General features: G+C 39.8%; 2 protein-coding genes and 1 long non-coding RNA gene across 5 annotated transcripts in view; 1 reads left to right on the plus strand and 2 right to left on the minus strand.

Annotated features, from left to right (window-relative positions):
• The window catches only part of canx (calnexin), a 24703-nt gene extending 14539 nt beyond the window's left edge, over window positions 1-10164 (minus strand). The window contains exons 1-3 of one of the 3 annotated variants that reach the window (XM_082178086.1): window positions 10029-10164; window positions 2639-2836; window positions 1380-1453 (exon numbers count right to left, since the gene is read on the minus strand). In XM_082178086.1, the coding sequence (XP_082034212.1) occupies window positions 1380-1453; window positions 2639-2833 (269 nt within the window). In that variant the 5' untranslated portion in view covers window positions 2834-2836; window positions 10029-10164. Of the gene's footprint in view, window positions 1-1379; window positions 1454-2638; window positions 2837-4115; window positions 4140-10028 lie in introns of those variants that run through there. The other 2 variants (XM_082178087.1, XM_082178085.1) reach the window with 2 other exon arrangements.
• Window positions 10165-12688: 2524 nt separating this feature from the next.
• On the plus strand, window positions 12689-14651 carry LOC309504798. The gene is made up of 5 exons (XR_014208166.1): window positions 12689-12759; window positions 13238-13318; window positions 13954-14119; window positions 14375-14430; window positions 14531-14651. It is a non-coding gene; the product is annotated as an uncharacterized lncRNA (long non-coding RNA).
• Window positions 14652-18817: 4166 nt separating this feature from the next.
• mgat4b (alpha-1,3-mannosyl-glycoprotein 4-beta-N-acetylglucosaminyltransferase B) overlaps window positions 18818-23776 on the minus strand; it is a 159400-nt gene continuing 154441 nt past the window's right edge. Inside the window, exon 15 of the mRNA XM_082178090.1 lies at window positions 18818-19485. Coding sequence (XP_082034216.1) covers window positions 19462-19485 — 24 coding nt within the window. The 3' untranslated portion in view covers window positions 18818-19461. The remainder of the gene's footprint in view (window positions 19486-23776) is intronic.

Below are 23776 nucleotides of genomic sequence, written 5' to 3' on the forward strand. Positions count from 1 at the left end.
ACCCAGGCTCTTTCAGGGCACACTCATCACACATATCTTCAAATGATATACACTACCATTCAAAAATTGTTTTCTCAAAGAAATGTATACTTTTATTTAGAAAAGACACTTTAAACTGATCAAGTCACGGTAAAAACATTTATAATGTTACAAAAGATTATATTTAAAATAAATGCTGTTCTTTTGAACTTTCTATTCATCAAATATAAATGATGATATCATGGTTCCTTCAAATATATGTTTTCAACACTGATAATCAAATGTTTCTTGAGCATCAAATCATCATATTAGAGTGATTTCTAAAGGATCATGTGACACTGAAGACTGGAGTAATGATGCTGAACATTCAGCTTTGATCACAGGAATAAAGTACACTTTACATAGAAAACAGGGGCCGTATTCACAAAGAATTTTAAGGCTAAAAGTAGCTCCTAACTGGCGAATTTAGGAGCAACTCCTAAAAATAATGTGCGTGTCACTCGTAACTTTAGGACTCCTCATTTTTTTCACTAAGAGTAATTCACGAAGCATTTTAGCCCTAAAAGTAGCACCTAAGCCTGGGACAGCTTAAAAGAAGTCGAGAGGACTCCTAACTCACAAACCACTTTTTGTGGCATTTCACGTTGCGATGTTTTGAAATGCGTATGCGGGATATATACAGCTACAGGAGCTTCCCATCGCGAGGGAACAATTTTGCATTGTAGGCATAACTAGGGATGCAATAACGCCACCAACAACAACCAAAACTAGGCTACTCATTGCATGTAAACTAATTGTAACGTTTCATTGTGAATCAAATTAAAATGTTCTTCTCTTTGCAAAAGGCATATAGTGACAGATTAATTCAATAATGTTGCAAAGATATTGCATCAATCCATATGTTTCATTAGGCTACTAGGCTATTTGTTTTGCCTTACTCTTTATTCATTTAGGCTATTTATTCAGTTATTCATCATCTTCCGTCCTTCACACTACTTGTGTAGCGCACGCATTCTCAGACCTGTCACTCATCATCATAGGGGAGGTGTTTGGAATCATTCCCACGTTACAATCATCAGCCAATCAAGGTGGTCACTTCAGTCTAGCTCATGCATGAGTAATGACGTCATCCATAGCAACGAAGACTCACTCTTAGTTTAGGAGTTGTCATTTTTCTTTACTAAGAGTAGGTCTGAAAGGCGTTGTGAATAACTTTTAAGAGAAAACTCCTAGCTAAAATCTTTTAGTGCGATTTAGGAGTACTCCTAGTGGTAAGATAAAATGCTTTGTGAATACGGCCCCAGATGTTTTACATTAGAATAATATTTCCCGATATCACCGTTTGAACAGCTGTAATATATATTTATAACATTATGTTGTGAGGATGATGGACATCTTACCCCTGAAGTGTTCCTTTATCAAATGACTCTGCAAAGTAGTGCTCTCCCATCGGCTCCGGGGCTTTATACGTCACCTTCAGGAAAGACATGTGGGAAGATGTCAACCTAGTTGCTTTATATTTAACAACATCTGAGAAAGAGCTGTGTTCCAGGAAGGAAATACGGTCACATAGGTTTGCAATGACATCAGGGAGAGTAAATCTGGACTGAAGTACTTTAAGTGACTTGATCAGTGATTGGCAGATCAAACACCTCAACTAATCACAGACAGTCTCTGCTTCGCTCAACAGCCAATCAAAATACATATCTGGCCATTAAAGGATTAGTTCACTTCAGAAGTAACATTTCCTGATACTTTACTCTCCCCCGCATCATCCAAGATGTTCATGTCTGTCTTTCTTCAGTGGAAAAGAAATGAAGGTTTTTGAGGAAAACACTCCAGGATTGTTCTCCATATAGTGACTTCAATGGTGTCCAACGGGTTGAAGGTCCAGATGTGAGTTTCAGTGCAGCTTCAAAGTCTCGACACGATCCAGCCGAGGAATAAGAGTCTTATCTAGACAAACCAGCCGACATTTTATAACAGAAATGAACATTTATATACTTTTATCCACAAATGCTGGTCTTGCACTAGCTGTGATGCGTCACACATTACGTAATCAGGTTGAAAGGTCACGCGTGTTCCAGTTTATAAATGTACGTAAAACTCAATCTCATTTTCTCCTCCAGCTTCCGACATCGTTGTTTAACTTTTTATTTTATTTTATAATTTTTTTGTAAATGGTGTTTGACTCAGTCTCTGCACGTTGGCTTTGTAAACACTGGGTCTGTTCTTACGCCTACGTCACGCTTGACCTTTCAACCTGATTACGTAATGTGTGGCGCATCACAGCTAGTGCAAGACCAGCATTTGTGGATAAAAGTATATAAATGTTTATTTCTGTTATAAAATGTCGGCTGGTTTGTCTAGATAAGACTCTTATTCCTCGGCTGGATCATGTCGAGACTTTGAAGCTGCACTGAAACTCACATCTGGACCTTCGACCTATTGGACACCATTGAAGTCACTATATGGAGAAACATCCTGGAATGTTTTCCTCAAAAACCTTCATTTCTTTTCCACTAAAGAAAGAAAGACATGAACATCTTGGATGACGTGGGGGAGAGTACAGTATCAGGAAATGTTACTTCTGAAGTGAACTGATGAAGAAGGCTTTGGTGGTTCAGGTCTTTGGTGGTTCAAGAACTAACGCTCTTACCGTGGGAACCGGTGGTGTAGTCGGGGTCGCTGCTGGCTCCTCTTCCTCGAGCTCTTCCTCATGCATGTCGTCGATGGCATCTTCCACGTCCATGTCCATGTCGTCGGCCTCCTCCTGAGCGCTCACGTGCCCCGCGAGGAACGCACACACACTCAGAGACACCAGCGCCACACACAACCGCATCTTCAGCTCCATAGTCTGCGCACACAAGACCAAACCATCAAGCACTCTTTTATAACCAGAGCTTTCCTAGTTAGCTTCTCAAATCATACAGGGCTTACTTGAAGTCACCAAAACTGACGTCAGCTTTATTTCTACAGCGCTTCATACAATACAGAGTGATACGAGGCAGCTTTACATGGATAAACAGGAAGATTCCTTCAGTTCTGCTGCAAAGCCACTCTTAAAACACAAGTTAGTTCAGTGTTGATTCAGTTCAGTTCAATAACTGCGTAAAGTTCTCCAGCTTCGGTGGTGTGCAGATCGAGGCTTCGAAACACCCCGACACGTCTTCACGGTGACCCCGTGTACATGCAGCAAACACCTGGGCCAAACATGCATAAAAACACCTTTTACAAATCTATTGCTAATTTTTTATTGAAACTATAATCTTTCAAATGCTATTATCGAATCATCTAATAAGATTATCAAGCATCTATATGTTATTTTATCAATTGTCAGGGTTTGTTCTATGATTGGCTCAGCTAAACAGGCCAATAAGACACTATTAACTACCATTATTCATCTTAATTATTCTAATATCTAATTAAAACATCTACAAGTGTATAAAACCGATCAGAGATCAGGTAAACCCACAGACACTTGTTCACTGGTTCTCAGTGACTCCTCATGATCATGGGTCGACGGAGATCATCGCACCCAGCGGTGAAACAATGAAACTTCAAAGAGTTTTGAAACGGTTGTGACGTAATGAAGCCTCGGTTACTGAGGTCATGTGACTCTGGCAGTTTGATACACTCTCCAAACCACTGATTCAGAACAAAAGATTTGTAAAGGTTTTGAACTTAATGAAGCAGTGTTTTGAAATTGCCAGCTTAAGTATTTAGCAGCTCTACAGAAGACAGTGATGTCAGTTCAATCTGTGCAGTCAAAGGTCAAGTCCATAATAATACTAATGCTGAATCACATTAAACTCGTGTTCCTGGTAATCTCGACTGGCATCTCTTCTCTGATGACGAGGGCGGAGCTATAACCTGTCACTCACATGAGATCAGCCAATAGCAAACCACAGCCATCCAATCAATTCCCCACAGACACAATCAAGCCCCGCCCACATTTGTTCCAGAAGTGTTTCACTCAGATATACGACACTATAGGGCTTTAAGACCCCGCCGCCAACTCAACACGCTCAATCGGCACAGTGAACAAAACTTCACTAACATTATTCGCAGTGAGTCTTCTAGCCAATAACCACAAACTTGGTTTCATATTAAAAGTAACAAAGCACAAAGCTTACCTGATGCATTTTCCAATGAATCGATATGAATCAAGAGTCAGTGAATCAAATCATCTCTAATCATCAACACATCAGGACTTCATCATTAGCAGGACATATGAAGTGAACTAGCCCAATCACAGCACGGCTTACAGTTAAGATATTGCTCAGACACTAAAAGTGTTCATCGAGGCTCACTCAGTGACACATTCACTCATGTGCCGGATCTGCAAAACCAGCACATTACGTGCTTTACACTCAGTTTGCTGGTGTAAAAAACGCTTGCAAACCTAATTTTTCACATCCGTGTGGAGTTTGGAGTGTGTGTGGCTAATCATTTGATGTTTGTGTGTAGAGTTAGCTACTGCACAAAAATAGCATTTTTAGAAGAGTTAATATAGCTTTGAATGAATATAGTTTATAATAATATAGTTTTGAAGTTTGCTTATGAAAGAGATGTGAGGTTTTGCATCATGTGTGTGTTGTGTGTAGAGTTTTGAGAAAAGGAGCCATAGTTTCAAACTAACATCAGTAGAAGTCCTCATTTCTATGGTCTTATTAGAGACACGCGCCACACACACGACAGCTACACACGACAGCTACACACACAGCTACACTGGCTGATGCAAACGCCGGCCTGTAGTTGCCATCCCATAGTGCCCATGACTCCAGTCGCCATGGCGACGGCAGAGAGGCGGAGCCCTGCAGCATCAGCCCCTTTTCTTTAATAAGATTTACCACAATCAGATTACACAAACAACCGGCGCACACACACACACACATTAACATGCAAACACACACTCCTCTGTAACTAACCGGCACTATACCAGAAAATGTGGATAAAGCAATTGTTTCCCCTCTGCACTCGCTATCAGTCGCTGAAGTATCATCTGAAGCCGATCTAAATACTCTAATGACCAACATATGAGCTCAGTTTCAGTCCCAGTGTGTGTGTGTGTGTGTCCTCAGGGGCGTCCGTGAGCCTTCATCAGTTAAACACCACACACACCGCGGTGGTTATGAGCTCAACACACTCAGGATTACTGACACACTGAACCTGCAACATCACCATGGCACTCAAAACACAACACAACCACGAAAACACACACACACACACCTCCAGCCTTACAAACAAAACACTGCACGTGTTGAGGAGGAATGACTGAAGCTAGAATAAAATGATTATTATTATTATTGTGTAAAAGCAGAGGCTCTGTTAGCGCTGCACGATTCTGGAGAAATTGAGAAACATATTTTGTTTCAAATAATTAGTTAATTTATATATTTTTTTTATTCAGTTTGAGTGAATGATTCAATGACTCACTCATAAAGTCGTCACTTGTCTCATTACTGGATGAATCAATGTTTTTTAACAAATCTCTTGAATGATTCAATGACAAATGCATTGTGTAACAGTCACTTGTCGCCACCTACTGGTGTGATGATGCAAGCGTAGGGCTGGGCGATCTGGACGGAAAACTATCACGATCACATTCTTCATATTAGTTGATAGATAAATATCAGATTTCCTTTGAGTTTAAAGGCAGATTTTACAGTTAAGTGAAAACCGATTGTTAATTGTGGTTTTAAACGACTCGTTATTGTCAGAAAATGACAAACACTTCACGTTTTTGAATTCTTTACACTTTTCCAGTCATTTATAATGCTGTTTCGTTACGCTTTTGGTGCATAAACATTATTTTAAACATTATTGCGATCTCTTTTTATGGAGGAAAATTATATCACAATAACTATCATTATCATTTTATTGTTGTAATCGACATCAGTGTTTATATCTGAACTAATAACTTTTATCCCAGTGCTTCTGTGATACTCTGAACTATTGTAAGACAGAAATAATGATACGGTGAGGTTGAAAAGACTGTTTATGAAGCGGTTTCATATCTATCCATGACAACGGCTCTCTGGATCAGAACGTCCGTCATCAAAGGGTTAATAGACATAAGAGCCGAATCGCTGTGGAATAACATCGAGTGTGTGTTTGAAATCACGATTGTGATCTTTTAATGATTAATCGTGCAGCTCTAGGCTCTGTTCTTTCTTTTCTGAACGTTTTGTGAATGATCAAAAATGCTAGCATCATAAAACGCTGGCGGGGAAAGAGTTAAACCTCACTGAACTGACCAGAGAATTTCACTTGAAGCTGATGTTTAAGAACAGGACACTTGAGTTGAGGATCCCTGGGGTTTCACAGTGTGTGTGTGTGTGTGTATATTGTAGTGGGGTCGGGGGGTCACAGGATCCAGTCCTGACCCATCTGTTGCTCATCTGTGGGGGAAGAGCGATTACACACACCAGTCCTCCACCATCAGCACTGTGAAGCTAATCTGGAGAGAACATTAGCATCTGAGCTGAACCAACGCATGACGTCAGCAGAACTAGCGGTGAAGAGAGATCCACAGACTCAAGCATCTGAACACCTCCTCAATGAGACACGTTTGATTCTTAGAGATGAGCCGATTGCAATTTCCTTGGACAATTCTGATTTTTTGTGTGACCTGTCAATACTTCTTTATTATTGTAATTTGTAAGTGTACATTTATTTCAGTGCATCCCTATTCATTTACATCACTTACTTTCTTTCAGTTATTTAAAAACATCATAAAAAACCCCAAATTTTGGAGGTGGTCTCAGACATTTGGACTGAGAAGTCCTGAAATTAAATTGACACTAATTGACACACTTTCTCACATTAATTCATCGAGAGATAATCCGACTTTGACACGGCTCCAGCAGGGATTGACACGAGTGTCCACTAACCCTTCAGTTAATCATCCACTCTCAGCCGATCAATCCGCCGGAAGGGCCGTCACTCATTCCTCGAGCGGGTCTGGACTGGCTCCATCATAACACACACACCTGGGCCTGGACGAGAGAGAGCTGACTGACAGTGAGCGTCTTCAGACCCAGTGTGAGTGGAGATCTGCTCTGCTGATACACACATTAGAGCCGCCAGACCCATCGCCCTCAGCGGACAGGCTTCTCTGGCACTGACACCGTGTGCTAACTACACCGGCGCGCGATATAAGGTTATTCTCCATGTTGATCAGAGTGTTTGTCCTAACCAGCCGCGACACGCGATGACTATTTCAGAAACGGTTTCTATGTTTCTGTGACGTCGCGCTGGAACAACAAACACAAAGTGTGGCGATGATAATCTCAGGTGCTGTTTATGTGCTTTATTTAATGTTAAAAGTGTGTAATGTGACTCTGAATATCATTTAGTGCTCCAGCTTTGTGGCTGTAAAAGCAACAATGGATAATTCACCTCAGATCTTCAAATGAAACAAAAGGAAACAAGAACGTTCTTCAAACTGTGAACAAACAAGTGTATTCTTTGACAAAGATTGTTTTAGTAACTCAGCCTATGTGTTTGAATAATGTTTAAATGGTGTGATATTTGTAAATTTGATTATGTAGCTACTGATCCATTTACTTGTGGGTGCCGTCAAGATTACTCTCTGGTGTTGCGAGACTCCGCCCGCACGCTGTTCTGATTGGCTGGCTCCGCCCGCACGCTGTTCTGATTGGCTGGCTCCGCCCACACACTGCTTTGATTGGCTGTGGGTTTTGATTGATTTTGACGCATCTCGCAGTCGTGTCTAGTGTTGACAGACACATTATTTGTCGCTGGAATCTTATCGCGTCTGGTTAGGACACGGTGTGATGCGCTCAAACAGGTTAGCATAACGACCGTATAAAACCTTCTCCTGTAGAGCTGGTCTCAGATCACATGGGCAATATGGCAACAATATCACACTGGGGATGTTTACTGTACCAGTAGCATTCAAGTAAGAAATGTAATAAACAAACGTAAAAATAAAACACTATGGATTAAATAGACACGGATTCTTATTAAAGCTACTAAAGTTATTCAGTCAACTTTCTCTTTTTAATCTGTTTGATTAACATTATAAACTCAGACATCAGCAGGAATATTAGGCTGCTGTCCCTTTAAGAGCGAATGCACGGATCTAATACACTGATACACGTGTGAAATGTTTACATTTACTTAACACATTAATGACTGTTTATGTAAAGCATGTGTGTATTTAAGCTCAATTAGACGACGCAAAAGAGAACTTAATGCCCTTTTAGTGTCGGCGCTCAGAAAAGCTCATGTCAGAACAGCATGAGAATAAACTGGCAAGTCTTTAAAGGGGACATATCATGTAAATCTGACTTCTCCCGTGTGTAAGTGCTATAATCGGGTCCCCGGTGCTTTTACCAACACAGAAAACGTGAAAAGTGAAACCCAGTTTGTTCTGGTGAGCCTTTCTCTGCAAGCGTGTCAAACAATAAACCGATCAGATTTCACTCTCCTTCTGATGTATGAAGAGGGTCTTATTATAATATTACCGGCCCTTAATCTGCACATTTACACACACCAGCCGACATTTGGTTCTGCAAGCGACAACAGAGACCAGTTCGAACGCATCAGCTCATTTGCATTTAAAGGGACACACACAAAAACGGCATGTTTTTGCTCACACCCAAAAAGGGGCAAATTTGACAAACTATAATAAATGATCTGGTATTTTGAGCTGAAATTTTACAGACACAGTCTGGGGACGCCACAGATTTATATACATCATGTGAAAAGGGGCATATGACACACCATTAAAACGCATGCTTTCAGGCTAATACAAGACTTGATCTCCATATTGACAGTGACTCTGTGACAATAACTGTTAGAATGTACATTATATTGGTTGTTTAAACACACAGTGCTTGCTAAACGGGGGTCCAAACGGGGGTGCGTTCAGCTCGGCACCCAACAGTGAACACACACACACTCTTCCAGACGCACGGTTAAGCCTCTTTACACTCGACTGCACTCACAGATCTGGGCTTGAGTCGATGGGGGAAGGTACCACAGACCTTCTACACACACAACCTTCCCAGAGTGCACCAGTGAGGCGTGACTCGTCGCCTCGGAGCAGGACACAGGCCATAAAAGTGAAGAGATAAATCTCTGTAGATAATTGGCGTGACCCCGTTCACAGAGGAACAGTGTTGCACTTCTAGAAAAGAGTTCACACCGAGAATGTCATCTTTGGGTTAAATATATAGCTATAGGTCAAATGTGCCAGAATCTGAAAACACAGTTACATGTTAACAAGGGGTCACCACAACCATTTCCTTGCTGGGATGAGTTGCATGATTCCTTACACACACACACACACACAAGGAAATAAGACGACTTCTGTTATAATCAGACCAAACCTCATTAAGTGTCTCGCGTGCCCTTCTCTCCTCAGGCCGGAAATGACGGGTTAACTGACATGTGCTGCTCTAGTTCAGCTGGTTTGGCTTGTCCGCGTCGTAACCCTCCCTCAGCCACGCTTTCCAGAAACATCCATGCATAAACTCAAACTGAAAGCAAAAGACTGTGTGGAGTGATATTTGATCACTGTATGCGAGGCTAATCGATGTGAACTGGCTCTCTAACACCTGCATCTAACTTTAGTTACACACATACACGTTTATAAGCACACGCGAGGCTTCATGGGAAGATGAACTAAACCTCACAGGTACTGGTTTAAAGCGCATACATCACATCACACCAGTCAGCGCTCGTTCGGCTAACTTCATTCACTGGAGTAAATCTCTGCCAGCAGCTCCAGCATTAGACACGAGCACAGCTTCCATCTCACGATCAAACCACACTCTTAACGACATATGAAGGAGCTTTCAGTGAGGAGTTCTGTTTTTCTGACATGACACCTGCATCTGTTAGCTTAGCTCAAGCGGCTAGCTGACCAACTAGCCTTTAGGTCAACGCACTTACTCTCCTTTTTACCCTCCATATATCCCCGCTTTCTCGCAATACCCCATCGTCAAACACTCTGCAGGTGCGCAGAAAGACACACAGGTGTAGTAAAGCTGGTGTTTGCGGTGTAGTGTACTCACCCGTGCTCACTGATACAGCTCTCCGCCTGCGACTACTGCGCGTCACGTGTGGCTGTGGACGATGAATCCCCACACACAGGCCCCGCCTCCCGCACGATCCGATTGGCTGCGGACTTCAGCGTGGGCACGCCTCTTAGACCCTGCGCGATGATGATTGGTCAGATTTGACGTCTGTCACAGACTGTGGTCCCCGCCTCCGACCTGCACCTCGTGGACGCCGCTGATTGGCCGAGGCGTACACGGAAATACACGCTCATTGGATACATCACAGCAGAAGCGAAAGATGACGGATTTAATGTGAGGATCACTTCATGACTAGCTTTCAAAAGTGTTAAATTCTTTATTTTTTCTCACTTATGACATGCCTTATCATAAGGAATATTATTTAATCAATCTGATACTTCTAATATTTCATTTAGTGCATACATTGTAGGTAATGAGCATTTTCATTAAGTATTTTATATTTTTAAAACTGTAAGTATTTGTAAACTTTTGATTATATATAAAAAAATTGTTCGTTTGTTTTGTTTTTTAACATATGTTTTTGGCTGTATTTGTAAATCTTTAAAACCAATGCATAAAAAAAAAAGAAAAAGAAAAATATGACTAATATTTATCAAACAATCAAACACCCACAGCTCGCCTACATTACATTTTATAGCATTCAACATTTTTGACAAAATATGTTTGTCATAAAGGCTTCTGCTTAAATGTTTGAGTTCAATAAAATTAGATTTGTAGACAAATGTAACGCTTTCTTTTCTCTTTTGAGGATGATTGTGTCTAACACACAGAGAACTACCTTAATTTAGTACAAAATCACCATCAAATCTTTGGTATTTTGAGAAAATAACTGTAAATGTAGAGTCACTATGAAGTGACAGTGTGTAATATAATCACAGTGCACTGATATTATGATCTTATCTGTGACTTTAACATCTCCAGTAATAGGAACCACTGACTCACACTGTATGGATATAAACAATAATAAAAACCAGAGACATTTCTCAAAATATCTAATAAAAGTAAGTTACAGTAAATGGTATTAAATCTTCATCCCTTAAAGGGACAGTACACCTTCTGTCATCATTTAGTTGTCCCAAACCTGAATGTGTTTCTTCTGATGAACACAAAAGAAGATATTTTGACGAATGTTTGTAACTAAACAGTTGATGAACCGTATTGACTTCCATGGTATTTTTCCCATATGGAAGTCACATGTTCAGCAGAAGAAAGAAACTCATTCAGGTGTGGAACAGTAATGGTTTTCAGGTGAACTGTCCCTTCGTGGAAGCGCTGGTATATCGAGATGTGAGTTTCACAGGGTTCAGTGTGTAAAGCTGATTTGAAACGATGTGTGTTGTGAAAAGCGCTGTACAAATAAATGTGAATTGAAATTTGAATAGAAAATATGGTTTCTTGTTCTGCGAGAACTGAGCTCAGTGTTCAGGACACACCTGTAGTGTTTCAGGTGAGCATCATCATCATCTTCATCATCAGTGGTGAGACTGGTAGAGCGAGACGAGTTAACTCATACTATAAACACGGTTAGTCTCACAGAAACTGTGCTGGAGGGTCAAATGCATTCACAGATACAAGTCATTCCATTCTTCATATATACAGTAGGAGATCGCCTATCATTTGTACCTCGATTTATTTTCACTTGTTTTAAATACTTTCACACATGCATGACCAAACTTAGTGTATTTAGTTGCCATATCAACACTATATAGAGAACATTTTTAGCCAAAATTCAGAAATATCACTTTTTTTGTGTGTTTATTTAGACAAATCTGTTATTTACCAGGTGAGATAGTTGTTTAATGCTGATCTAACAGCAGAAGACACTAGCAGGGTTTAAACCGGGGCATGTTGTCTCACTGTGTTACAATGAGCCGCTGTTAGAACTATGATATTCTATTCTATACTTTTATCAATTCTATTGAGAAACAATGAGAAAAGGTGAATAAACACTGAGAGTCAATGTTCTGTAATTATTAGGCTACACTGTAAATGATTTCTGTTGTTTTCACAGTATTATTGCTGTATTTTCAGTGAAAGTTTACTGTAGAAACAGTTTACAGTAAGTTGCTGTCAATTTTATAGCTTTTACATTATTTTTGCTGTATTTCCAGCTTTGTCACCGTATAACTATTTACAGGAAAGTTGCTGTCAATTTATGCTTTTCTTTGGTGGGGGGGAAGAAAATTTACAGTAATTCTTATACTCCTGTTAAATTGATGACAGTAATATTCCAACAGACAAGCCCGACAGAGGACATTTTTTGGTTTATTGAGGTTATTTCATCTTAGGAATTTTATAATACATCGTTTCATAAGGTAACCCATAGATTATGGCATTTAGTATAGTTAAAAAAAAGTTTAAATTTGCTTGGGTGTTTTTTTCTTCTTTTTTTCTTTATGGTTGCCAGATTTTGTCACAAACCCAATTAATCTCAAAGTTTATTATAGACAAAAAATTTGGGATGGGAGATGTAGTCCCATCCAATGATCAATAATATAGACAATGTAAAATAGATAAAAATCGATTTCCATGGTTTATTATTATTATTTTGCTTTCTATTTACACACTTGATTACATAAAGAGCGAATCGCACGGGATATACACCTGGCAACCAATCATCTAACCGTCAGCCGTCACACTCGAATTTTCCATTTCATCCTGACTGACTTCGAGGACGGAGCTCGCAGAACCTGCAAGAACTAGCCAGGTAAGATGTAAAATTGTATTCAAAATCTTAAAAATTTGTATTTCTAAATGTTTCACCACTACAAATGTGAAGATATATCCGTTTTACCATTAACTGTTAAGTATCCTAATCGGTGGTGAATTTGATATAAAGGTAATGTTAGCTTTTTAACGCGAACATTCTAACGTTAGCCAGTTAGCCAAATACTAGTTATCACAAGGTTTGATGTTAATGTCAGTTATTATTTTCAAGTTTGGAACAAAGTAATCGAAATGTTCTTGTTTCTGAACACTTGTGTGTAACTTAGGCTAGCAGCTACACCGTGTGCGTGTTGCCTGTCGCGATCGAGGCCTCATACAACAATATGTTAACATATATTCAATCATTCAATTATTTCATTTACAAAAAATATATGTTCACTTTTTTGATATTTTTAAGTTGCAATTTAGTTGTTAGCTTGTAATTTTTGATCTTTGAAATTTGTTTTTGCTCTGCGTAGAAGGAAAGGTGGTCATCCAGTCAGTTAACCCTCAGGATGACTTAACATCTGCCATCTATCAACCTTGGAATTCATCCAGAGGTAACTATTGGTGAATCCATAAAAAAATCATACTGTTTGGCATCAGCAGATCATGTTGAGTACTGGAAAAGTGAACACTTTATCCAGTGTGACCAACTTATGACTGATTTTCATGCAAGATTTTGCAAATGCTATAATTGGATGTCCCTATCTACAGTGAAGTACTATGGTCATTCAAACCCATGCTAACGTTAGAAGTTTATTTTTATGTTCCAAAGCTGGGATGTAGCAAACACTGTGTTAAAGGGATACTCCACTTTAAAATGAAAATTCAGTCATCATTTACTCACCCTCATGTTGTTTCAAACCTGTATGAATTTCTTTCTTCTGCTGAACAGAAAGGAAGATATTTAGAAGAATGTCAGTAACCAGACAGTTGATGGACTCCAATGACTTCCATAGTAGGAAAAAAAAAATACTATGGAAGTCAATGGGACCAGAAACTGTCTGGTTACTGACATTCTTCTAAATATCTTCCTTTCTGTTCAGCAGAAGAAAAAATTCATACAGGTTTGAAACAACATGAGGGTGAGTAAATGATGACTGAATTTTCATATTAAAGTGGAGTATCCCTTTAAACTTGGCTTTTTTAGCAAATGGCTTTTTCAGTATATTTAAAAATATTCTATTTACAGGTTTTTGGTGAGGATAAATCCAGAGAACACAAAATGCAGAGCCAAATTTCAGCAGAGCCATAACAATGGCAGGATGGTGCAACGTAAAAGCAGGGCCCTGAATCCACATGTTGCCAACTTCATCAAGGAATTCACCAATTATGACTGGCAGAATTATTAGAGTTAGGTAAGACTTTTAAGTACTTATTCAGTAAAGAGAAAAGATTAGTCAGTGTAATTAAGGTATCAACAAACAAAAGTCTAATTTCAATATTTCATTTGCTTTTAATGGGAAATACCAGCATTACATTTAATCAGGAGCATTTTTACCTTAATTGTATCAATCAGGGTCATTCAGAAAGAAGATTCATTGTGAAAGTAATCTCTCTGTGTATGTCTATGCAGTGTTGAATATGTTTTTCATTTCTTTCATTGTGTGCAGTTGTTCGAGATTTCAGCGTGCTGAGGATGAGTTTTGCTCCTACATTAAAAACAGAGGTAAGTCATTTTCAGTTATTGAATAATGCACTAAAATTCATAAAAGTAATCTCTCTGTGTACGTCTATGCAGTGTTGAATATGTTGTTCATTTCTTTCAGCGTGTACAGTTGTTCGAGATTGCAGCGTGCTGAGGATGAGTTTCGCTCTTTGCTTGGCCCCGCCAAGTCTGGAGTGTTTCTAGTTTAATGAATTAAATTTTAATAAAGAATTTTAAACTGACTTCTGTGTGTTGTCATAATTGACATAACATCTAATAATCAGTAATATAACTGTGTGAATTTTTTTGGCATACACGCCTTTAGCTTTCATTCTTTTATTAAGCGTGTAACAGATTGTAGTTGGTTATATGTTGTGTGTATATATATATAAAAATACCATAATCAATTATACTGCATAGTAACTTTACAGTATTTTAAAATACAGTGCAAAAACAAGCACTGTAATTAATTTTACAGCATAAAAATGCTGTAAGTTATTATACAGTATGCTGTTAACTATTGTATTTTAAAATACAGTGCAAAAACAAGAACTGTAATTCATTTTACAGTATAAATATACTGTAAGTTATTATACGGTATGCTGTGAAGTACTGTTGCCAGATTTACAGTAATTTTACCGTGGAATAAAATACTGAAGCTTGCTGGATATTTGTTGCCAGTAAGTTACTGTTGATTTTACGTTAAATTTTTTACAGTGTATTATGTTTTGAACTGTGCTGTATAGCTGTGTTTTCCCGTGTTTGTTGTCAAACTCAAAAATGTGTTTATTTTTAATTATTAAAAAGTGCCATTATTTTATACGAAAAAGTTAATAATTGTATTTTATTGAGAAAATATTTTAGTTTGTCTTGTATATTCTTTGATTAGATCAGATAATATTTTAATCTGTCATATGGTCGTGTTATAATGTACTCCACCTATGGGGCATGTTGTCACATTCACTTCCATTCTTTCAGGGTAAATCAAGGACGAAAAAGTAAACACTGTATTAATGAAACATAACCACATAATTGTACTAGATATGTGGGAAATTAATGTGGGAAAAATAATAATACTCTGAACCCTAAGCAGATTTAGCCTCCACAAACTGAGAAAGTGTAAGGTTGTGCCCCACTCTCTCCTACTCTGCTGTTTAACAGCATATTAACACTGAAGTCAAGTTTGGACTTTGACTTTATTTAATTCAGCTGCGCATTACATGTTCATCTGAGTTTATGGATCAAACGGGCCAATCAAGAGACAGCGATGAAGCGACAGTGAAGCCTTCCGCGAGTCACGTGACTGATTGGTCACGTGATGTTCTGCACAAATCTTCTGTTTCTTTCTGCTCCAGATCTCCTCAAACGCGCTGGTCCTCCTCTAACACTCAGTGCTGAGCTGATGTACAGAAGTGTTTCATAAACTAAACGGAGACTCGTTGTAAGGCCAGAACGCATAGCCTATCAGAGCCCGTGTGTGCAGCATCTGATCGCATATTAATTATTTCTATAATCAGACAGCAGGCTGAGTGTGTTATACCCGTGCACTGACGGACACAGAGCTGAACGGCTGTTTCTGGCAGGATCCGTTATTATGGAAATATTCTCTGAACATTCAAAACATTCTCGGTGATGACGTCATGATGTTATTATGGGAACGCTACTTTCGAATGTTCTCGGAACGCTCTGAAACATTTAAAAAACGTTCGATGAACGTCTAAAGAAACCGGTTCAGAAAAAAAAAAAAAACATCCCATGAAGGATCTTATATGTGAAGACCTCCGATGCAAAAGCCTCTAAAAGCCAGCTAATGTCAAACATGAGATGATAATATTGAGTGAATGCTCTCCGCACATACGCTCATCAAATACTCTCACCTCAGACTCACTAAACCCCCTTCAGCCAATTCAGAAATGCCGGTCCTTATAGAAACATAGGAGCCTGATACAAATGTTAATATTAAACAAAAACTTTAGACGGACTTTTGCATCTGAAGTCTTCACATGTTCTTGTACTTCTGTTTTGAGAAAATGATTAAAGACTTTGAAAGAGCTGCTATTATCGTTACTGGAGGAACGTTTGCTCATTACTGTGAGAACGGTCCTGTCTCTCACATGAGCTCTGTGGCCAGTTGCATAAACTTAAGTTAGTCATCCAAGTTTATTCTTTAAAACTGTTAATAACTTTTTAAAGTCAGTAACATAAAAACGTAGATTGGTCTAATTTGACACCGAACAGTAAGACTGATTACCCCTAACTAACTTCTAGTTAATCATACTAGTAACATAATGGCTATGTTTATGCAACTGGCCCTGGACTGCATCACATTCAGCCAGGAGAGGGAGAACACACCTGTAACATGACTGACTGAGAAGTAAAACACGAGGGAATGCTTTACTGTAAGGTTTCCGTGTCAACTCAACCAGAGGTCCCCGGATCATATTTTTGATTTTGTTCATATTTTTTCTGAAGAAATACAAACATAAATAGTGATGAAAGCCCAAATATAAAATATCACAGATGTATATGTACTGAGTAATCCGCTGTTTTGTAGAGATTTCCACCTGAGATTTGGAGCCAGATTATAGGGGTGGGAAAATGACATTAGAAAGACAGCAGCATCATTGTTTTATTTTTAGATTTGTAGATCTATTAGTGAAATCTGTTGACTTCATCAATCTTTGCTGCATTATATGCCAACAGTGACCGCTCAAAAATGGCTAAAAGCACTTGCTTCAAGTTTGCATGCCTGTAACTCATATTAAAGATCTTAATATCCTTTTAGATTCTGGTTCTTAACAAACTTTTCTTTTGGTGTCTTCATTTTAAAGGCCCTCGATGGTTCAACCCCAGAGATATGGAGATCTTAATGCGGTTCAGTGAGTAAAATGGTCAATTGTGCACATGTTCAGTGACCAAAAACCAAACGTGGTTCACTTTGCAGAGATGTATCTTGTGTTTTCTATCAGCTCAGTTGCATTGAACTTAACCTGTCTTTGAGTGTTTTTATAACGTTGTTATGCCTGTAACTCTAAAAGTATTACAGATATCTTAATATCCTTCTAAATTCACATTCTTAATGGACTTTTCTTTTGTAATCTTCATTTTTATCAGGCTCTATCAGGCTCCATAGATATTGGGATCTCAAAGCATCTCCATGTTCAAATGGTTGAATTTGATTTTCAGTGGTCAAGAAGCAAATGTAGGTAATTTTCTAAACATCTGATAGTTACCGTGTTTAAAGAAGAATGTCTGAAGAACAAATAACACTGAAACTAGAAATGGATCTAGTTTCCCTTCGATCAAGATCACTGAACTCAACACGCGTCTCCGAGTGCCCAAAACAAACATTTCCCAAAGTTTACATGCCTGTAACTCAAGAAGTGTTAAAGATATCTCAATGTCCTCTTAGAATCTTGTTCTTATGAAACTTTTCTTTTGAGATCTTCATTTTTAAGGCCCTCGATGGTTCAGTCCCAGAGATATTGGGATGTCAATGTGGAAACTTGTAGTTACGATACTGCGTATTTGAACTCTTGGCCGCTTCAGAAGCTGCTCAAATGAACAAAATCCAGTCTTCAAAATAAGCAAATCTTTTGGTAGAGGGAATCAAGATACATTTCTAGTTTCAACATTATTTGTTCTTCAGATATTCCTCTTTAAAAGAGAATAATAATCAGCTGTGTGCAAAGTGACCCACGTTTGGTTTTTGGTCACTGACCATGTGCACAATTGACCATTTTACTCACTGAGCCGCATTAAGATCTCCATATCTCTGGGGTTGAACCATCGAGGGCCTTTAAAATGAAGATACCAAAAGAAAAGTTTGTTGAGAACCAGAATCTAAAATGATATCAAGATATCTTTAATACTTCTTGAGTTACAGGCATGCAAACTTGAGGCAAAAACAAATCAAGAAGTGCTTTCCCCCATTTTTGAACGGTCACCGTTGGCGAATAATGAAACAAAGATTGATGAAGTCAACAGATTTCACTAATAGACCAGCCAATCTCTGTGGAATAATACAATAATGATGCCGCCATCTTTATAAAGTCATTTCTACACCCCTGTAATATGGCACCAAATCTCTGGTGAAAACTCATTTTGACCTTTCTACAAAATAATGGATTAGTCAGTAAATATACATCTGTGATATATTTAATATGTTTGTCTTTCTTCAGAAAAAATAATAACAAAATCAAAATTTGAGCCGGGAAGTTTCTGAAATCTGGTTGATTTGACACGGAACGACTCTATAGTAATAAGAGTAAATTATGCATAATTAACCAAACCATAACTCTACAGTAAGTACATATTAATATCACTCAGCACTTATACGAGTACAGTGTACTTCACTTTGAAATAAAGTGCAACCAAAAATGATGATACTAATAATAAAGTATCTGTATAAATGAAATGATTGATTGATTTAATTAACAGAAGAAGAGATCAGCAGCATACTCTAGTTACAATAGACGTTCCTCTTGCGTCTCTGCGGACGGACTTTGGAAACACACGCCTGTGCAGAACTAACACATCTCTAGCGCGTGTGTGTACTCGTCATGTATCCTCATAAATACAATAAATACACACCTTTTGGAGTAGCCTAAACAGAAGCATGTGCCAACTAATGTACAACACAAACTGAACTTTGAAAATCAAATGTCGAGTAGGAAATTAAGAAGAGTCCTCCACTCCAAAAGCAGCATTAGCTGAAGTCCAAGTGTGTGTGTGTGTGTGTGTGTGTGTGTGTGTGTGTGTGTGTGTGTGTGTGTGTGTGTGAAACGGGCGAGAGCGTCCAGGAGCCCGTGACGACAGACCAGTGTAATTACAGGAACTCATATGTACATATAAATACAGTTTACAAAAGACAGCGTCGTCATCATCATCATCATCAGTCTGTGTGTGTGTGTGTGTGTGTGTGTGTGTGATCCTCTGCTGTGTCCAGCAGGCGGCGCTACAGGACCGGTGTGTGTGGAGCAGAGAGAGAGAGCTGGTCGTCCTGCACCAGAGAGAGCTCAACACACACACACAGGTGTTGATGAACAGCAGTCACTCCGCTTTCTTGATGAACATCTGGACACACACACAGAGAGAGAGAGAGAGAGAGAGAGAGAGAGAGAGAGAGAGAGAGAGAGAGAGAGAGAGAGAGAGAGAGAGAACTGTGAGTGTTCATTCGTACTTCATGATTACTAAGGTAGTTTACTAATATTAACTAATGAAACATTATTGTAAAGTGTTACCAATATATAATAAATAAAATTGCATATACATTTGCAAATGAAGACACTGAAGACTGGAGTAATGATGCTGAACATTCAGCTTTGATCACAGGAATAAATGACACTTCACTATATATTCACATAGAAAACAGATGATTTACATTAGAATAATATTTCACTGTTTTTACTGTATATTGATCAGATAAATGCAGCTTTGATGAGCAGAAGAGACTCTTTCAGAAATGAATGGCAGTTAATATTATACATTACAGTTAAATTATATTAAATTATAACAGAAATTAATAAACTAAAATCCAGTGCCTTATACAGTTTATTATTATATAATATTTTGCTGCTCTTTTTAATGATTTACTGTGTAAAACTCTAAATACAATAAAAACTAATTCCTCTGTTTTTTATCATAGCTGATCTGTGTAATTTCTTGTCTCGTCTGTGTTTGTAATATAATGTTGTATATGGCTCTAATTTTGATGACCTTTTGATATATTGTACAGAATCTTGTAGCCATAAAAATAAAGCTGACATTGACATTTCTACCTGATATATGTTACAATGGTCAGTATCCTCCTCAGACCCGGTGGACATCACATTTTTGGATGTGTGCAGCATAATTCTTAATTCTGTGTAACTGGAACATGTTTTTCACAAACGTGGACACTTATACTGCCATCTGGTGGTGTCAGGGAAAAAAAAAAACTTGGCGGAGAACACAGGCGAAATGTCACGCAGCCACATCAGACCAAAACGTCCACAATGTAAAAAAATTAATAACATTTCATTGTTGATTCTTGTTAAGTTATGCATAATAGTGTTGTATGATTAAAATGGCATGCACATTTGACAAACTTTTGTAACAGGGAAGATTTACTAGGCTGCTAAATTTGATGTCCACATATGTGGACACTGGGACTTAACTTCGATGAAACTGTATAAGAATGTGAGCAAAAAAAATGAGAATTTGTAGTTGCACTGAGCTTCGTGACGCAAACTGGTTCACTCACGATCGCACGCGCGCACACACACACACACACACACACACACACACACACACACACACACACACACACACACACACACACACACACACACACTCTCTCTCTCTCGCTCACTCGCGATCGCGTACACACACACACACACACACACACACACACTTGCTCACTCACTCGCGCACGCACTCTCTTGCTCACTCGCGATCGCGCGCACACACACACACACACACACACACACACACACACACACACACACACACACACACACACACACACACACACACTCTCTTGCTCACTCGCGCACACACACACACACACACACACACACACACACACACACACACACACACACACACACACACACACACACACACACACACACACACACTCTTGCTCACTCGCGATCGCGCGCGCGCACACACACACGCTCACTCTCTCTCGCACACACTCTCTTGCTCACTCGCGATCGCACTGTACACACACACACACACACACACACACACACACACACAAATAAAAAGAACATTACTAGTTTGGAGAAGTTGAAGTTTTGGAGTGTTACAAAAAAGAAAGCAAATTTTCATGTTTTTTGGATCTGTTTTTTATTTGGATATACATTTTGTTTTTCCATATCAATGTTCAGAAGTGGTGATCGGTTGACAGCTCCGCCCCTCTCTTCACTCGAGTGTCCAAGACATACGGCCAGATGAAACGACCACAAAGTCGATCATCGACCTCCGGCCTAGGGCGTCCTGGTGCCATGTGCACTGATGGGCACCCTTATGCTTGAACATGGTGTTCGTTATGGACAAGCTGTAACTGGCACAGAAGTCCAATAACAGAACACTGCTCGGGTTCAGATCAGGGGGGCCGTTCCTCCCAATCACGCCCCTCCAGGTGTCACTGTCGCTGCCCACGTGGGCGTTGAAGTCCCCCAGTAGAACAACGGAGTCCCCAGTCGAAGCACTTTCCAGCACCCCTCCCAGAGACCCCAAGAAGGTCGGGTACTCTACACTGCCGTTTGGCCCATAGGCGCATACAACAGTGAGAGACCAATCCCCGACCCGAAGGCGCAGGGAAGCGACCCTCTTGTTCACTGGGGTGAATTCCAACACATGGCGGCTGAGCTGGGGGCAAACCCACACCAGCCCGCCGCCTCTCACCATGGGCAACTCCAGAGTGGTAAAGAGTCCATCCTCTCTCCAGGAGTGTGGTTCCAGAGCCCAAGCTGTGCTTGGAGGTGATCCCGACCATCTCTAGTCGGTACCTCTCAACCTCACGCACAATCTCAGGCTCCTTCCCCGCCAGCGAGGTGACATTTCACGTCCCTAGAGCTAGTTTCCGTGTCCAGGGATCGGGTCGTCGAGGCCCCTGCCTTCGACTGCTGCCCGATCCTCTAAGCACCGGTCCTTTACAGTCCCTCCTACGGGTGGTAAGCCCATGGGAGGGTGGCCCCAGGTCGCTTCCTCGGGCTGAGCCCGGCCGGACCCCATGGGGGGAGGCCCGGCCACCAGGCGCTCTCATACGAGCCCCCAACCTCGGGCCTGGCTCCAGGGTGGGGCCCCGGCTAAATTTTCGGATCCAACTCACCTGGGCTGAGCTGTGGGTCCTGTGCTGTGGGTCATGACCGAAAGGACAAGATCCCCGATACAGGTGGCCGAAATGAGCTTTCTCCCCAGGGTGGCTGGGCGATCCCTTAGAGATAGGGTGAGAAGCTCGGTCACTCGGTAGGAGCTCAGCTGAGGTGGCTCGGGCATCTGTTCCGGATGCCTCCTGGACGCCTTCCCGGGAAGGTGTTCCGGGCGCCTCCCACCGGAAGGGACTATGTCTTCCAGCTGGCCTGGGAACGCCTCGGTGTCCCCCCGGAAGAGCTGGAGGAAGTGTCTAGAGTGAGGGAAGTCTGGGCATTTCTTCTTTCTTCTTCTGCCCCCGCGACCCGGCCCCGGATAAGCGGAAGATGTATGTTATGTATGTTCAGAAGTTATACAAGAGTAACAACGAAAAATGTTCAGGCACAGGCTGTAAATAAAAGAGATTTGCACTTTGTTACACAATGGTGTCTTGATTGTTTTCTGTGAATTCAGACCCAGTGTCCACATATGTGGACATAATTTTTTTCAAAAAGTGCTTCATGTTCAAGGATAATATCTGGTTATTATATGTATTGGTCCCTCCTAACCCCAAAAAGCTAGAAGAAATCTAAAATGCACGTCAAACCAAAGCTCGGGTCTGAGGAGGATATATATAGAAGCACGATGCATTAAAAGGGGGGTGAAAACATTTGAACAGGATGAAGATGTCCAAATTTGTCTTATTTTGTTTAAATATCAGTGTTTTTCGTTTAGTACTGCCCTTCAGGCCCAGCAGAAGACACCTGCATGTTCACGGAAGTACAATTTACCTTGATCTTCAGGTTCAGAAAGTGTTCACCCCCGCTCTTAAAGCCTTCTGGAGCATCAGTGAATGTGTGAACCTCCTGTAACACTTGTGTTTGAGTCCCTCTATCGTCTTATTGTGAAAAGATGCATCTCAAAATCATAAAATCACTGAAAGAGTTCAAATGTGCAAAAGATGCTGGAAACTGAAGGGTTTTTCTGTAGATCGGGTGGGACGGACAAGGGCCTCAAGAACAAGCATCAGAAACAGGAGAACGGTTCTGGATCATCCAGGGAATGACACAGTATTAAGAATCAAGGGGCTTTACACTTGAACGGGGTCATTTATATAAGTTCAGCTATTATTCTGTCTTATGGACTATATGTAAACATCTTTTATGTAAAATATCTTATTCAGGATTGTACTAAATAAAAAATAACATGCATTTGGTGTTATCCTCTTATTTAGTTTAAATTAGTCATATTTTCACAGATTCTGTGTGTGTGTGTGTGTGTGTGTGTGTGTGTGTAAACCTTTGAGCACGTCTGTCTGTATATATATATATATATAGATGTATAGGGTTGGGTATCATTTGAATTTTAATGATTTAAATTTCAATTGTGCTTATCGATTCCTGATTCTTATCGATTCTTGATTTTGATTTCAATAAGGTAAAAAAAACAAAAAAACATTCACATTTATTCTAATTGCATTTAACATTTAATTGTATCTGAATATCATGAGCAAAACTCTACAGGA

Source organism: Leuciscus leuciscus, assembly GCF_965113295.1.
Source record: "Leuciscus leuciscus genome assembly, chromosome: 8".
NCBI classification, from domain to species: Eukaryota; Metazoa; Chordata; class Actinopteri; order Cypriniformes; family Leuciscidae; genus Leuciscus; species Leuciscus leuciscus.